Source organism: Astyanax mexicanus, chromosome 12 (genome assembly GCF_023375975.1).
Source record: "Astyanax mexicanus isolate ESR-SI-001 chromosome 12, AstMex3_surface, whole genome shotgun sequence".
Taxonomy (NCBI): domain Eukaryota; kingdom Metazoa; phylum Chordata; class Actinopteri; order Characiformes; family Acestrorhamphidae; genus Astyanax; species Astyanax mexicanus.
Window position 1 is genome coordinate 28,377,161 of NC_064419.1, and position 17,870 is coordinate 28,395,030.

The 17,870-nt window shown below is 43.8% G+C and overlaps 1 protein-coding gene across 4 annotated transcripts in view; it reads right to left on the reverse strand.

The window, feature by feature from the left end:
- Positions 1-17,870, reverse strand: part of gpat2 (glycerol-3-phosphate acyltransferase 2, mitochondrial) — a 95,370-nt gene that overhangs the window by 15,529 nt on the left and 61,971 nt on the right. For 3 of the 4 annotated variants that reach the window (XM_049485656.1, XM_049485655.1, XM_049485654.1), the window contains 5 exons: positions 17,494-17,688; positions 14,378-14,467; positions 13,646-13,728; positions 2,377-2,495; positions 2,217-2,287 (listed from right to left, as the gene is read on the reverse strand). In XM_049485656.1, the coding sequence (XP_049341613.1) occupies positions 2,217-2,287; positions 2,377-2,495; positions 13,646-13,728; positions 14,378-14,467; positions 17,494-17,688 (558 nt within the window). The remainder of the gene's footprint in view (positions 1-2,216; positions 2,288-2,376; positions 2,496-13,645; positions 13,729-14,377; positions 14,468-17,493; positions 17,689-17,870) is intronic. The other variant, XM_049485657.1, reaches the window with a different exon arrangement.

Consider the following 17,870-nt stretch of genomic DNA (forward strand, 5'->3'; position numbering starts at 1 on the left):
ACTATTGAAATATTGAAGCTCAAGCTCTATGTCCCACACAGTAATGTCTAGAGGGGTTTCTATAAAAAAAATATGAATGGAAAAGACAGAAGTTTAGAAAAAAAACTGAATAGAAAAAGGGCAAAAATGAAAAAAGAAGGAAAAAAAATAATGCAAATATAGCAAAAAGATTTTTATGCTAGGATGAGGTAGAAAAATATATCGAATATATCTAAAACTGAACTGAAGCTCGTGCTCTCTATCACATATAGTGATCTCTGGAGGGTTTTCCATCCACTATTTTTTGTACATTTGAAAATATGAATAAAAAAACTGAATAGAAAAAAAAGGCAAGCAAAACAATATGCTAATATGAGGTGGAAAAATGAAAAACCTCGCTTTAGAGGGTTTTCTATGCACCATGTTTTTGCACATTTTAAATATTTAAAAATAAAAAAAAAAACATTCAAAAATATCAAAATGATTTTTACACTGCTGAAGGATGAAGGAAATCTGAATCTCACTACAGCCAGAATGTGAAAAAGAGTGATATCTAAAGTTTTTCCAATAAACAATGGCATATCAAGATGCAAGCATCTCCTGCATGAAGTACCATTTAATATGTTTTATACTTATTGCTTCACATACCGCATACACACAACAGTAAACTGTTTTTAGGGATGTTTTCTTTATCAGCATCGGCCAATGTCTAGATATAGGAAAGCGATATTTGCTGAGGTATTTATTGTATAACGGGAAAAAGACCAAGCAACCATGCAAGGACCACAGTACTATGATTTGCTGACTTTGGCTGCGCTACTTTCAAATTAATATTAGCAAATTTATTTATTTTTTATTTGTTTTAATATATCTATGGTGTTTTTTAACCTGTTAATTTAATAAAGGTTGGTTTAAAGCTGTGACTATTCTATGTAATAACCAGATGTGAAATGTGAAAACTTTTTTCAGGAGACACCTTTCATTTTGGTCGAAAGCTAAAATGCAAGGCATGTAAATGTTACATTTATTTCTAAAGTTATGCAAGGTTGTATATTAGGGGTGTGACGAGTTCCTGTGGCACGAGATCTCGCGAGATTAAAACGTGAAGATATTTATAACGATATTATAAAAACAGTATAGCGTGGACTTTTTAAGAGGGATCTGGCACCACAGTAGCGATAGCAGCGAGTGTGGTGGCTGAGCAGTGAGAGCAGCTCTCAGCAGAAGAGGAAAATTCGGGCATTTGCATAGAAGATGCTTCTGCTACTTTTAAGTTGTATGTCTGGCTGCATTTTGGCTCCAGTGGAAACAATAAACGGTAACAGAGTGACCAACAAGACACAAACCATATGTAAATACTGTAAATAAATCCTACACGTGACTGTTTCATAGGCAGTTGCACTAATCCCTTAGCTCTGTACTGTATTTAAAAAAAAAATGTTCTGTCTCTGTTTGCACTTCAAGCATAGTCTTAATATGACTGGTTATGGTTATACATAGTTAAATTACAAGAGATTTAGGAGAAAAAAAACACAAACCATAGGCTTAAAATGACTGGTTGTGGTTTGCACTTATTGTTTGCACTATATAAGACCTAGAAACATTTTATTTTTATTTTTTATTCTTATTTCTATTTCTTATAGAATCAATGTGTGAGAGAAACCAGTCTGTTAAGTTTGCGTTATATGATTTTGTCAAATAAAACTCTCATTCATTTTTGACGTTTTCTTTTAAATTTTATTTTTAAATCTCGTCTCGTCTCGTTCTCGTGAACCCAGTATCGTGTCTCGTCTTGTGATATTAGTGTCTCGTCACACCCCTATTGTGTATTATTTCAAGTCTCTTATGAATATGTATATCATCTGCAGGTATATACATATACACATAATACTGCATAACGGCATCGGCCCAGAATTCCCACATCGCTCATTCCTACTGTTCTTACACTAACACACTGTGTATACGTTTATGCACTGCCCAATATTTGTTTATGCACAGTGCCCAGCTAATAATAAAGCAAAGGCAATGTATGTCTACAAGAATATTCAAATACATTTCTAGATATAAGGTAAAGAAGTGCAATCCAAAAGAAAATAGCACGGAAGAGGAAGAGAACATGTGACACAGTTATATTGTAGAGAACTGAAGGCTTGGAGTTGTAGAGGATAATGTACGACATACTAACGAATGATCTGTGTTGCAGAGTCCTGTAATGCTGAACAGTGGAGCTCACCCACCCTGCGGTGCTTATGCAGAATCAAACAGGACACGATGCTGGTGGACATCACAGCCAAACTGTTGGTGACCGCTGTGAGAAAAACACACGGTTCACACAAATACTGCATCAATGCTGCTTTTCTCTGTGTGTGTGTGTATGTGTGTGTGTGTGTGACTCACAGTACATTAAGTGCAGTGTTAAAGCAATAGTCATTTCCCTCTCAGTTTGGGGCAGTTCCAGCAGGCAGTTTGGGGGCAGCAGCCAAGATATGTCCTTCTGTCCAAATAGAGAGTCCATCCTGAAAAACAGAAGAAATGAAATGAAGCTGAACTGCTGAACGCTACTGAGGCATGGTGTGCGTATGAATAATAATGTGCCATGTATTGCTTGTATGTTATTATTGTTCTTTGTGAAATACAATAGATCTCTCCGAGTTGTATATGCATGCTAAACATGAAACTGTTCCTCAACCTTCATTGTCTGCAGTAGCTCAAAAAGGAAATATTCAGAAAAACGAGTTGAGCAAGAAAAGCACCCATGTCTACATCAACACGCAAATTAGTAATTATGGCCTCGTCCACCTTGGCTCGCGATCGTCTCATCAGACAGGAGCTAATAGCACTAGGAACAGTATGGAAGTTTGTTCCTGTGTTATTTGTGCAAATAACACATCAGTGTTGTATGCTTTGCCCAGTAATTCAGAGCTAAGGAACAAATAGTTAGATTTTGTCTATGGAACACCACCAGTGAAGTACAATTAATATAGGTAGGTGTACATGTTTAAAACAGTTCTGTTCACACTAGTTAAAAAGTATTTTTACTTTCTGGACCTGGACTACCCACCTCTGTGTGTAGGTAACTATGGGTTCACATAGGATCTCCGGTGGATTTGGCATTTTACAGAGACTCTAAGACTAGGTCAGTAGCTGAACTGCACTTATCAGGGCATTACACATGTTCTAATGTGAAATGGCATTGCAAAGACTGTTAGTAGCTTAAAAATGTCTATTTTAAAACATTTCTTACTCTCAGCCTCGCTGCCTCCCAGTGCTGTTATCCAATCAGAGGCGATATGTTTGCATGTATGAATATTCATGAGCAAGAGCTGAAATCCTAGCGTTTTTCCCTGCCCACTCGTCCACTGGACTAAAGCAGCGTTATACCGGATCACCGGAGCACTTATTTTCACAAAAAAACTGCTCACATTGATTCATACTAGAGACCACAACTAGACATTTTCAAATGAATGAAAAAAAACGATGGGATGTCACCTTTAATGTTATAATACATCCCATACTGTCACAGTTTAGCCTTTGTCTGTCTTCTGTTTCTCCCTCGTTTGGTCTCTTGTGCTCCTGCCCCTCTGTTTTCCTGTCAGTGTTCACAGCCATGTGCTATTGTTGTTGTTAGTATTTGTCTCCACCCTAGCTCCGCCCCAGCCCTGCCCTGTAGCATCAGTGTTCTCACCTGTGTCCTGTTTGTAACCCCGCCCCCTCGTCTTCCTAGCCCAGGTGTTTCTCACACTCCTCTTGTATTTAAGCCCCTTTGTTAGAATGTTCAGTGTCGAGTCTTTTGTATCTTGTATCCAGTATCCTTTGTATCCTGTATCCAGTATGTATCCTTGCTACCCGTATGTTTCCTTGTCTTAGTTTTTTAGTCTGTGTTTCTAGTTTATATCATCCTAGCCTTGTTTTTGCGTTACCCGCGTTTTGTTTATTGTTTTATTTTATCTTGTATGTTTAAATAAATATATATATTGCACTTACGTCCATCCCTCCCTCCTTCGTGACATAAGACTCGAACTAAAATATGGACGTAGCAAGGTGGCAGGCTACGAGGAAGGCGGACCTCGAATATCTGCGGTTCCTCGCCGAGCAAATTCGGGGAGATGAACCGCTCCCGGCGCCTCTCCTTGGCTTGGAGCTCGTCAGCCCAGCTCCAGCTAAGCTAGCTAGCCTGCTAACTCCACCGCGCTCTCAAGCCCGGCCGCCTTCCAGCTCTCAAGCCCGGCCGCCTTCCAGCTCTCAAGCCCGGCCGCCTTCCAGCTCTCAAGCCCGGCCGCCTTCCAGCTCTCAAGCCCGGCCGACTCCCAGCTCTCAAGCTCGGCCGGATCCCAGCTGTACAGCCCGGCTGGATTCCGGGTTTTCGACTCCTGCTCCGGAAGCAAGCTCCGGTCCGGTGTTTTCAGCCACGCCCACTGCTGAGTCTGCGGCTCCTGTCCGGATCTTGGCGGCAGCCGCACTCTCAGCTCCCGCTGAAGCGGCTTCTTCGCCAGCAGGACCCACCGCCTCTGGATCAGCGCTGCCCGCGGCTCCCGCCGCCTCTGAATCAGCGCTGCCTGCGGCTCCGGCCGCCTTTGACTCTGTGCCCGCGGCCCCGGCCGCCTCTGACCCAGTTCCCGCGGCCCCGGCCGCCTCTGACCCAGTTCCCGCGACCCCGGCCGCCTCTGACCCAGTTCCCGCGGCCCCGGCCGCCTCTGACCCAGTTCCCGCGGCCCCGGCCGCCTCTGACTCTGTGCCTGCTGTTACCCCAGTTCTTGTGCCTAGGGGTCCAGCCTCTGCTCCTGTGCCTACTCCCAGGTCACGAGCTCCTAGACCCGCCGCGCCTGCTCAAGCTGCACCCGCCGCGCCTGCTCAAGCTGCACCCGCCGCGCCTGCTCAAGCTGCACCCGCCGCGCCTGCTCAAGCTGCACCCGCCGCGCCTGCTCAAGCTGCACCCGCCGCGCCTGCTCAAGCTGCACCCGCCGCGCCTGCTCAAGCTGCACCCGCCGCGCCTGCTCAAGCTGCACCCGCCGCGCCTGCTCAAGCTGCACCCGCCGCGCCTGCTCAAGCTGCACCCGCCGCGCCTGCTCAAGCTGCACCCGCCGCGCCTGCTCAAGCACCAGCAGCACCCGCCGCTCCAGCCTCAGCTCCAGCCCAAGCACCAGCAGCACCCGCCGCTCCAGCTCAAGCACCAGCAGCACCCGCTGCTCCAGCCTCAGCTCCAGCTCAAGCACCTGCAGCACCCGCTGCTCCAGCCTCAGCTCCAGCTCAAGCACCAGCAGCATCCGCTGCTCCAGCCTCAGCTCCAGCTCAAGCACCAGCAGCTTCCGCTGCTCCAGCCTCAGCTCCAGTTCCAGCACCTGCTGCCACAGCTCCAGTTCCAGCACCTGCTGCCACAGCTCCAGCTCCAGCACCTGCTGCCACAGCTCCAGCTCCAGCACCTGCTGCCACAGCTCCAGCTCCAGCACCTGCTGCCACAGCTCCAGCTCCAGCACCTGCTGCCACAGCTCCAGCTCCAGCACCTGCTGCCACAGCTCCAGCTCCAGCACCTGCTGCCACAGCTCCAGCTCCAGCACCTGCTGCCACAGCTCCAGCTCCAGCACCTGCTGCCACAGCTCCAGCTCCAGCACCTGCTGCCACAGCTCCAGCTCCAGCACCTGCTGCCACAGCTCCAGCTCCAGCACCTGCTGCCACAGCTCCAGCTCCAGCACCTGCTGCCACAGCTCCAGCTCCAGCACCTGCTGCCACAGCTCCAGCTCCAGCACCTGCTGCCACAGCTCCAGCTCCAGCACCTGCTGCCACAGCTCCAGCTCCAGCACCTGCTGCCACAGCTCCAGCTCCAGCACCTCCGGCCTCAGCCTCAGCTCCTGCAGCTCCCGCTGCTCCAGCCTCAGCTCCAGCACCAGCAGTGCCTGCCGCCCACGTGGTACCCACTGCTTCTGACCCTGTGCCCGCGGCTCCGGCCGCCTCTGACCCTGTGCCCGCGGCTCCGGCCGCCTCTGACCCTGTGCCCGCGGCTCCGGCCGTCTCTGACCCTGTGCCCGCGGCTCCGGCCGCCTCTGACCCTGTGCCCACTCCCAGAACTTTGTATACCCCCAGGCCTGCCCCAAGGCCCCCTGTCTTTGCCCCCAGAACTGTGCCCAGGCTGGCTCCTTGGACTTCCGTACAGACTTTCGCCAGTCCTGGGCACCCACCAATGTTTGTTCCCGTGTCTCTCCCTGTCCTGGTCCCGGTGTCTGTGTTTGTTCCCATTCCTGTCCCCGGTGGTTTTCCTGTTCCCGTCCCTGTCACTGTGTTTGTGTCCGTCCCTGTCCAGGTATTTGTTCCAGTTCCCCGGTCCAGTTTTGTCCAGCCCCCTGTCCAGTCTCAGCCCCGTGTCCAGCCTCCTGTCCAGCCCTGTGTCCTGTCCCCTGTCCAGTCTCAGTCTCCGTTCCCTGTCCAGTCTCCGTCTCCTGTTCGGTCCCCTGTCCAGTCTCTGTTTCCGTCCACAGTCCAGTCCCTACCCTCTGTCCAGTCTAAGCCCCTAGCCCAGTCTATGTTCTCCTCCACAGTCCAGTCTCTGTCCCAGTCTAATGTCCAGTCCTCTGTCCAGTCTCCGTTCGTGTCCCCTGTCCAGTCCCTGTTCCCTCTCTCTCGGCGCCTCTGGTAGTGGCGCCGTTGAGGGGGGGTAATGTCACAGTTTAGCCTTTGTCTGTCTTCTGTTTCTCCCTCGTTTGGTCTCTTGTGCTCCTGCCCCTCTGTTTTCCTGTCAGTGTTCACAGCCATGTGCTATTGTTGTTGTTAGTATTTGTCTCCACCCTAGCTCCGCCCCAGCCCTGCCCTGTAGCATCAGTGTTCTCACCTGTGTCCTGTTTGTAACCCCGCCCCCTCGTCTTCCTAGCCCAGGTGTTTCTCACTCTCCTCTTGTATTTAAGCCCCTCTGTTAGAATGTTCAGTGTCGAGTCTTTTGTATTTTGTCTTTTGTATCTTGTATCCAGTATCCTTTGTATCCTGTATCCAGTATGTATCCTTGCTACCCGTATGTTTCCTTGTCTTAGTTTTTTAGTCTGTGTTTCTAGTTTATATCATCCTAGCCTTGTTTTTGCGTTACCCGCGTTTTGTTTATTGTTTTATTTTATCTTGTATGTTTAAATAAATATATATATTGCACTTACGTCCATCCCTCCCTCCTTCGTGACACATACGTATTTTATTATTATTTATTACTGATCATGTCATGCTAAAAAAAATGTCACCTTTTTTTGTGTTGCTGCCTTTTTCCCTCCGAAACAATTCATGATCAACTTACATACAAATGTCTCGTGATTTTTGAAAGCCTGTGTGAGTGTTTTATCCCATATGTATTTGTTCCTATAAAAACAAACAAACAAAAAAAAAACTCTAGTGAGGGTTAAAACAAAGACCAGAGTCAGAGTATTCTTATATGACTGTTTTTAAGTAAATGTATATAAGTGTATGTTGTATTTGAAAGCTGTGATCCTGAGATTTAAAATCACCTTGCATATTGAAAGGCATTCTGCAGCTCCTGACAAGATATTCCCTCTCCTCTCTCACACACACTCACACACCACAATCAGAAAATAGGTAACCATCTCACAAGCCTCTACTTAATCGCAGGCGTGTTTTTGTCAAGAGCTTCCCTGCCTCTGCAGCGTGAAGGACCCCAAAACATTAATTAATAACAATGCAGTACCACCAAGCGTTTGAATGAAAAGAGCTGAGGTTTTCTGAAATGCTTTCTGCACATACTGTGAAAGCTCAGCAGTAATTCCCTCTCTCTCTCACTCTCTCTCACACACACACATACACAAAAATGCATTTCTACAGTTACAGGCTGTAGAGAAATAGAAGCAGGACGAGTGAAGGTCTGTGACCTTTCCCTGTGCCATCGCTGCTGAATGCAGGCCAGAGCACTTCAGATGATTGACAGCAGCATCTAGGGGAGAGGATTTCACTCCAAAACAGCGAAGCACATAGGACACTCTGGCAGTCAGACGTGTGTGAGTGTGTGAGAGAACGAGGTTATAGTCAGATGTGTAAAATGTGTTGAGTTAATTAGTGTGTGTGGAAGTGGCGTAGCCAGAATTTAAATTTGGGGAATGATCGGGATGCAGGTCTGGGGGAGGGAGTGCAGTGAGATAGTGTGGGAGGGAGTTTCACTTACAAAACTAGTTATATAAAATCCTCATACGCTGGTTAATAATGTTGACTGCTAGGGATGCAACGTTTCTCGGTATTTTATAGAAACCGTTTGGTTCGGTTCGATACACCTGGAAGAACCGCGATATTTCGGTGCGCGCACTAACAGAGCGAACGAACGCTCTCAGTAAATCACAGCCCCGCAGTAAAGCAGCACTGTAGGATAGCAGACTCGGCCACATGGCCTGGGGAGGGGCTGCTGAGCACGTGCTGCTGATGAAGCATGTGACCACAAGTGTTTTCCTCCTTCCCCTGCCCTGTTCTGTTCACAAAACTATAATGTTTTATTTTTGGTTATTGATTGGACACGTTCTGTGTATTCTGTCTACTGGGAGATAGTCAGGACTGCTTAGGACCCGGGGGACACACAAAGTTTAGACTAGTAGGAGAGGCGGAGAACTTAGAGTACAAGCGAGAGGAGAGAGGAGAAATACAGCATTTATAAACTCTTCTATCACGCATATTTAGCTTTATATTGACTGTATGTTACACGAGGGAGCGCTGCAGTCGGCAGGGCTGTGATCCATGGAGGGGGCACCACGCTCGACTCGAGGGAGCGCCGCGGTCGGCTGTGTCCCGAGCAAGGGAGAGCCATGGTCAGCACGAAGGAATGCTGCATTTTGGCTTCAGGGTTGAGTTTGACTACAAGGTAAAAACACAGTCAGCAGATAAAGCACAGTGTGATATTAGTTTAGTATTTTCTTAAAATATGTGACTTGCTGACAATATTTGTTGGTTGAGTTAATTGAATAATATTCATGTTTACATTTCATATTACTGCACTTTATTTAAATGTATTTGTTTTTGATTAATGGTAAGATTGTGTTCCTTCTTTTATAATAAATGTTGTGATTTTAATTAATCTGTTCCTTTTTTCTGTTTAATAATGGCTCTGAAAGTGTGAGCACGACCACCTTGTTGATTTAAAAATGAAAGGGATAAAAAGGTACTGCATGTTGGAGCTAGATAATATTAATATATATCGAAACCGAACAGAAACCCAGTGGCCCAAGAACCGTGATACGAACCGAACAGTGGCCACACTGTAGCGTTGCATCCCTATTGATTGGCATAGTAGAAGTTCCAAGATTGAACTTCTGGTTATACCAGCAAAACCAACTACCCAACACAACTTTGCTATAACCATCGACTCTTTCTTTCTCTCTCTCTCCCTGACAAAGGTTGCTAGGAACCTGGATGTTCTGGTGTTCTGATGAGCAGTTCTCCTTTTCGCACCACGTGGCCTCAGTTGCTCGATCCTGCCGCTTAACGCTTTATAACATTAGAAAAATTCCACCATTTCTAACACAACAGGCCACCCAACTCCTAGTACAAGCAGTGGTCATCTCACGACTCGACTACTGCAATGCCCTACTAACTGGCCTCCCGGCCTGTGTAGTAAAACTACTCCAGATGATTCAGAACGCAGCAGCACGTCTGGTCTTCAACCAGCCAAAACCAATAGGCCCATGTCACCCCACTGCTCATTGAGCTCCATTGGCTACCAATGGCTGCTCGTATCAAATTCAAAACTCTTACAATCGCCTGCAAAGTGAAGACAGAACAGAACAGCTCCCTCCTACCTGCACTCACTCCTAAAGGCTTACGCTACCTCCCGGCCTCTGCGCTCCTCCAATGAACGTCGCCTCGCTTTACCAAACAAACATTCACACAAAGCAATCCAGACTGTTCTCATACAGAGTTCCCCAATGGTGGAACAAATTACCTTCCACTACCAGATCAGGAGAATCTCTCACTATCCTTAAGAAACTCCTGAAGACAGAGCTCTTCAAAGAGCACTTACTTTAACCTCATTTTCCCCTTACCCTTCTTTACTCCAATTATTTCCCTTTAGGCCCTATATAAAAAATGTTTTTACCTTAAACTTCTATTACTAAATGTACATCATTATTGTAAGTTGCTTTGGACAAAAGAGTTTGCCAAATGTAATGTAATTGAACTTAAAGTTATTGAACGCGTCTTGCTCTCCTTCATTGTGTTCAGCTTGGCAACCCGAGTGAGCTTAGCGTCTATGGAGGGGTAGGCTGGGCAGACAACTCTCTCCAGTGTTCTGAAATTGGACTGCTGTAGCCATTTCACAAGCTCACTCTTATTTCCTCTTTAAATAGTAAAAAGCAAGTCATTAATCCCTGTCAATTAATGCAATTACAGTACAACCACATAATACATCATCATCATCTTTGGCGTTATTTTGAAACGTCTTTATATTCAGCTGCTGCACGCTGTTGTGTAAAATCTGTGTGTAATTTTACCTTGCATCGCATCTTGTCTCATTTGGGACCTAAACTAAACTGTTCCTAAACTTTTTGCACTTTTTTTGCATGAGCTCTTGGTGATGTGTAGCTGTGATGTTTCAGAAACAGAAGCTACAGCACACACAAAGTGAAGAAAGGAATAGCTTTAGTAAAGCGAGAAATACAAAAAGTCATTATCAGACATGAAAACTTGTGCCAGGTTCAGAAACTGTGGCAGTTCCGGTACATTCTGGTGCACTCATGGCTAAAATTACAGGGGTAACTGCTGTGTGCAGAGTACAAGAGCACAAAATCAAGACATGTCCAAAAAATCTCCTTTCTTCCCCCCAACAAAGTGCCTGGTTCACAATGATTGCCACTTTCAATTTTATCAAATTCTATTCAGCTCTCACAGTTTTGACAGTCCATAAAAATCAACGTGTTCAGGTTTGGAGAAAAAATAAATATTTGGGTGCTTTTCCTTGTTGCTAACAAGAATCTCTTAAAAGACTTAAAAATAAACCATTTGTTGTTTACTGTTAGAAAACTTTTAAAGAAAGAAATCAAAATCGTCCCTGTCTGAGAAACTGCCCTTATAAAGAATTTAGATTTCTTTCTTCAATAGTTAGAACTAGGCTTCATTTTTAACCATCTATAGGTGAATCAACCATAAATGGTCCACTGTGAACCATGCAGCTTGATTTACAGCATGTCATTGTGTTTTTACCATCGTAAAGACGGGAAAAGTACACCTGGTGGGGCATTAATTAATTAATTAATCTTGCATATGTTTTGGGCGTAACATAAAATAAATCTTTAAGTGTCTCACTTGCGATTCCCTTTAAGAGCCAGGTGTGCTCTGACTTTGGCAGATTGCTATTTTAACAGTGCAGTGCTTTTGCTCTTCTCAGCAGAGGAAACTGACCTACATGTTCCTACCGTGAATGTGTGTGAGCAGGTCATTTACAGGAACAGCAATGTCATTTTATTGTGTATTCTATTTATTGCTCATGTAAAAGTTGGGTTTAAGATGAGATGAAAATGACTTGATAGATTTAGGTAGAAGGAGGACAAATAAGGGGGCAGAAATGATGGATAACTGGCTTTGCAGAGGAAGGACTGATGAATGAACAGATGGATGGATGCATGGATGGACAGACACGAGAACAGGCGCAGATAGATGAGAGGAGGAATGGCTCTGTGCAAAGGGGGAAGGGTCAGAGAGAGAAAAAGAGAGAGCGAAAGAGCGAGAGAGCGGGGCAGGTACTACATTACCATTAATGACTATAGCCCATGTACTGCTGCACAATTCATCAGCCTCACCTGACCTTGTCCATCAACGGAAAGAGACCACCACTGGACCACTGCTAGATATTGCTTTGCTCGGGTGGAAGCCAATGCTCAGCACAGCACTGGTAGTGTCATAGTAGTGTGTGCTAAGCTAAATTTCCTTGTAGCTCAGAGCAGTTTCTGGATGGTCAGTGGAAGTTGTGTTGTGATGAGCTATACAGATGAGCTTCAGTTTGTAACTGTGAACCTAATGGTGGGTGTTCCAGGTAATACGGCCAACAAACGTACTGTATTTTTCTTACAATAAGGCGCACTTAAAATCCTTTAATTTTTCAAAAAACAACAGTGCTCCTTATAATCCAGTGCATGTTTTATTTCTGAATCAGTTTCTTTGATTTTGCTATTTATAGGTTTATGTTTGAGTAAAATGAACATTGTTGTTTTATTCTATAAACTACAGACAACATTTCTCCCAAATTCCAGACAAAAATATTGTAATTTAGAGCATTTATTTGCAGAAAATGAGAAATGTCTGAAAAAAACAAAAAAAAGATGCAGAGCTTTCAGAGCTTTTCAGAGCAATGCACAAAAGAGTACATATTCATAAAGTTTTAAGAGTTCAGAAATCAATATTTGGTGGCATAACCGTGATTTTTAATCACAGTTTTCAAGCATATTGGCATGTTCTCCTCCACCAGTCTTACACACTGCTTTTGGATAACTTTATGCCACTTCTGGTGCAAAAATTCAAGCAGTTCAGCTTGGTTTGATAGCTTGTGATCATCCATCTTCCTCTTGATTATATTCCAGAGGTTTTCAAATTTGGTTAAATCAAAGAAACTCATCATTTTTAAGTGGTCTCTTATTTATTTATTTTATTATTTTTTTTTTTTACCAAAGCTGTAAAGGAGTTCCAGTGAAGTCTCTCCAGCACAGAGGCTGGAGCAGTTTTAGCATTAGCCGCTAACTGTGCTAAGTGCTAGCCTTTTCCCAGTTCAGAGATGAGTATATTGGACTGTAGTCTGCGTGTTTACTGTGTTAAAACAAGCTAAGTGAAACAAATTAAAATATTAAAAATCTAAGCTTACTGTAAATAAAAGAAGCACTTTACTCACCCAAATAAACAGTTTTCAGGGGAGAAATCTGTGTAGATTATCATCCAGCACTTTGACTTTAAAAGAAAATGTCAACCCCCAAAAGGAGCTAGACCTGGAGCTGAATTACATGGCGACTAGGGCAGCAAGTAATAAATATTTTGGTAGTCAACTAATCTGACGATTATTTTTTCGATGAATCGATTAGTCATCGATTAGTCAACAATTACTTCTGCCATGTCCTTCATCTATAAAAAATTATATAAACAGCTAAACATGAGATTTAAATGGCATTTAAACGATCAGATGTTCTTTAAACATGGAAAGTACTGATTATTTAGTGAGTAAATATGTAATCTGTTGTGTTTGGGCACTTTTGGAGACACAGACTAAGTTGAGTGTAAACTGTGTGAGTGAACCATTTACCCCCATTTATCTCCCATTGCACTTCTGTCCCCAGCACTTTGTGTAGTGCGGTACTGTTACAAATTAACGATTAATCGGCAACAAAATTTGTAGTCGACGAATTTAAATAACCGACATTGTCGATTATATCAACTAATCGTTGCAGCCCTAATGGCGACACCCTTGTTCCTTACTATTGTCGCTCAAAATGCCCGTTATAATCCGGTTATGCATGAAAATTAAGCATTATGTACAAAAATAGACCAAAAAAAAAGGGTTTAATGATATTGCGCCTTATAATACAGTGCGCCCTACAATCCGTAAAAGTATCTGGATAGGATCTATACACAGGGTCTTGGGGGAGAGAGAGAGAGAGAGAGAGAGAGAGAGAGAGAGGGAGGGAGGTTGAGGGGGAAAAAGAGTGAGATAAGAGTGGATGTAAACCTGTTGTGCAAGACGGTGGGCAAAAGGATCTCCTGCAGGGGGCGCCGTCCATCCACACGACACTTCCCGCTGTCACACATCTCCTATTCACACACAATGAGAGACCGAGTGAGAGAGATAGAGAAAGAGACAAAAAGAGATATTTGGGAAGAAAAAAAAGAAGAGAGCATGAGAGAGAAGAGCACAAAAGAGAAAGAGAATGAGAAAGAAAGAGGGTTAGCTACATAACTAGACAGACAGACAGAGAGACAGAGAGATGTAAAGACAGAAAGAATGACAGATGGACAGGCAGACAGAGAGATGGGAAGAGAGACTTATAGATAGACAGGATGACAGACAGGGAGAAAGACTGAGAGAGCAGTGAAAAATAAATAAATATTTAAGGAAAGCGAGAGAGGAAAAAAGGGAGAAACAAATGTAAGAACAAAAATGAGAGAGAGAGGAAATGAGGAAAAAGCTGGTGAGCGATAAAGAGTGAGAGAGACAGCAAGAGAAAATGGCAACAAAAAGAGACTTGGGAGATAGAGAGAAAGAGAGAGAGAGAGAGAGAGAAAGAGAGTGGGAGAGGTTGGCATTCTGCCTTCTTTTTTTTTTTTTTTTTTCCTTGGTCTTTCTCACAGTTCACACCTGAGCTCAAAAGTTGGCACCGGCACGTGCGCACACACACTCACACACACATATGTTTGTGAGTGTGTGTGTGTGTGAGTAAGTGTGTGTGTGTGTGAGTCATACCTTTAGAGAGAAAGCCTGAGCAAAATGGATCCTCACATCTCCTCTGTGATCACCACTCAGAAGGGAGAGCACAAACCCCAGTATGCCAGCCTGGACGAACACGAACACACACACACACACACACACACGGCAGATGAGTCAGTCTCAGTACAGGGAAAACAATTCTCATCTTCATGAGGCTCTAATGGTGAATGGCCATTAGTGGAGAAATTAGCCACTCTAATCATCATAATAACTGACATCTATTAGTGCAGAACATTAGGACAGTTTTAGTCTCTCTCTCTCTCTCTTTCTCTCTCTGTGGTGTGTGAGTGAAAAATAGGAATATTAAGAAGCCTCTTTTTTTTCCAGGCGCTCACAGAACGGCACATTTGCAGCCCTGACCGTTCTGTATTTAGAAATTAATTATGTATGACTTACTGAAATATCTGCATAACAGTGCTGACCGTATCGTAACACTGAGCTGTGGAACAAACTGAGCGTCTCTCGTCTCTCAGCTGAAGTTCAGGTACAGTCACAATACGAGGGGTCAAAACAACAGGCATTTCTAAAACTAGAATTTTTTTGTTTTCTGGGGTGTTTGGGTTTATTTGCTGTTAATTTGGGGAATTAATGATAAATGGAGGAGTGTTTCTAAGGCTGTGTGTTGTTTCATTTCTGTAAAACATAATGAATCAAATCAGGGCTTAGGCTGAAAAAAAGCTTATTTATCAAATTCGCTGCTTTAACTGGAAACTAACATTACTATTATTTAACTCTGGATGCATCAAATTGGTAAAAAAGTAAAATAAATCTGCATCTTCATAAAAGTCGAGTGGTCCAGCGGTCTAATGCGCTGCCACCATGAGGTTGCAGGTTCGAACCCCCACTCATGCAGCTTTGCCATCAGCTGCCGGTGTTCAGAGGGAGCAAAATTGGCTCTGCTTCCTCCGGGTGGGTAGATGGCGCTCTCTCCCCATCACCCAGCTTAAAAGGTGGTGTCTTCCGGCACGAGGCGTCTGTGAGTGGATGTATCGAAACCTAGCTTCTGTGCTTTCCTCCGAGCGCGCTAGCCAATCAGGCAATGATTCATCAGCAGCAGCTCGAAAAAAAGGGGTGATTGACTTCACACGTGTCGGAGGAGGCGTGTGCTCGTCCGCATCCTCCTAGGGTCGCAGGTGCCACCGCTGATGGGGACGCACAGAGGGGTGGGACAATTGGATAACCAAATAGAAAACACTGCACTGACTTTAGACTTGATAGAACACAGTGGATCAACACCAGCAGATGTGATGATCATCAATAAATTTTGCATTTTAATTTGTAAATCAAGGGCACAGAGTCTGGGGAAATGTGGAGAGACACAGTTCAAGCTGCTTGAGGTCTAGTGTGAAGTTTCCACAATCAGTGATGGTTTGGAGAGACATGTCATCTGCTGGTGTTGATCCACTGTGTTCTATCAAGTCCAAAGTCAGTACAGTTTTGTTTTCCCACAAAATCTTACAGCACTTCATGCTTCCCTCTGCTTCTGACAACTTCTATGGAGATGCGGATTTCATTTTCCAGCAGGACTTGGCACACTGCCCACACTGCCAAAAATACCCATTGGTCTTATGTAATATTCTAGTTATTTTTGGGTTTTCATTGGCTGTAAGCCGTAATCATTAACAATAAAGGAGTGTGTAATACATACAATCTATATAATATATAAGTTTCACATTTTGAACTGAATTATTGAAAAAAAGTTATTTTTCAATGATATTCTAATTTTTTAAATATTTTGAATGGGTCAGAAAAAAATATTATTAGCACCCTCAACTTATATTTTATATTTGGTTGTATGCCCTCTGGAAAAAAATACTGAAACATGTTTTTTACACCTCTCAACTAGATTTTTTTGACCACTCTTCTCATATGTGAAGATTGTGAAGAATTTTAAGTTCTCTTCACAGATGTTCAATGGGATTTATATGTAAACTCATTGCTGGCTGCTTCAGAACTCTCCAGGTCTTTGTTTACACTCATCTCCGGGTGCTTTTTGAAGTATGTTTGGGGTTATTGGTAATCTTCAGATTTTATGATGCTTTGCACACAGTCGAAGCACCCAGTGCCAGAGGCAGCAAAACAACCCCAAAACATTTTTTTATTCTCCACTATTTGACTATAAGTACTGTGATATTTTCTTAGTAGGCCTCATTTAGCATCACATGCTTGAAACAAAGTTATTTATCCACAATTTAAAAAAAAAGGGTTGCCAATAATTTTGTCTGTCCCAGTCACGTCCGTGCCCTGTTTCCCTGTCATTTCCCTTCTTTGCTGCTTGTGTTTCTCTGTGTTTGTTTCCCTTTTCCTCGTGCCGGTCATTTCCCCACATCTTTACCTTAACTGTCGTCACCTGTTCATTTGTAGCTCCGCCCCTCATATTAGTTTCCCCAGGTGTTACCTGTTCCCTTTCCCGCTTTGTGTGCGTATTTCAGCTCCTTTGTTTTCAGTGTTAGATTGTCGGTTCTTGCGCGTGTTGTGCGTCCGTCTCGGTTGTGTTTATGTTCTGTTCATATTTCAGTTTGTTCTGTTTGTTCTGTTTAATAAATTATTACTCGCGTCCGTCCTTTGCTCCAGCACCCGTGACAGTTCAATTTTTGTAGTGTTGCCTGATATTATGATAAATGATACACACAAAGGAAATAAATGTGTGAGAAAGAACAAGAAAAAATGTTGACTGTAATCCGACTTCTGCATAAGTAATCGTATTTCTCAGTCCAAGAATTCGGCCACTATGAACTTTTTAAACTTTTGCCACATTTCAGGCTTCAAACATAAAGATATGAAATTGTAATTTTTTTTTGTGAAGAATCAACAACAAGTGGGACACAATCGTGAAGTGGAACTATATTTATTGGATGTTTTAACTTTGTTTAGAAATAAAAAAACAAAAAAATGGGGCATGCAATATTAATTGTTGTTGATTCTTCACAAAAAAAAGTGAAGCCTGAAATGTGGCAAAAGGCTGAAAAGTTTAAGGGGTAACATGGACTGAGGAATACAATTACTGAGCTAAAGCCCAGCTCTGTTTATTGTCTATTCAGTCCAAGTAAATGAAATGAAGTGATAATGTATAAAACATGCAATTTTTTTACCCTAGAAAGCTGTGGTAGTTTCTCCATATGTGATGGACAGTCGTAGGAGATCGCCACGGGGACCAGGCTGACATCAGGCACCAGTCCACGTGTGACTGCCTGCCGGACACGGGCCAGCCACTGTCCTCCACGCCCACTTTCCTCACATATACCAAAACTGAGTGACTCTCCTGCACCCAGTAGCTCTCCAATCAGCTACAGAGAGAGAGAGAGAGAGATGAAAAAAAAAAAGAACAAGAAAGTTTATGTGCAGCATGGAGAGAAAGAGAAGCCTATCTGCTGAAGCTGATATAAAACGTCCGATCCGGGCGGCTTTATGACGGAGAGAAGAGTTACGGCCGACTGAGGAAAAGAGAAGTAGGAAGCAATAACTGGAC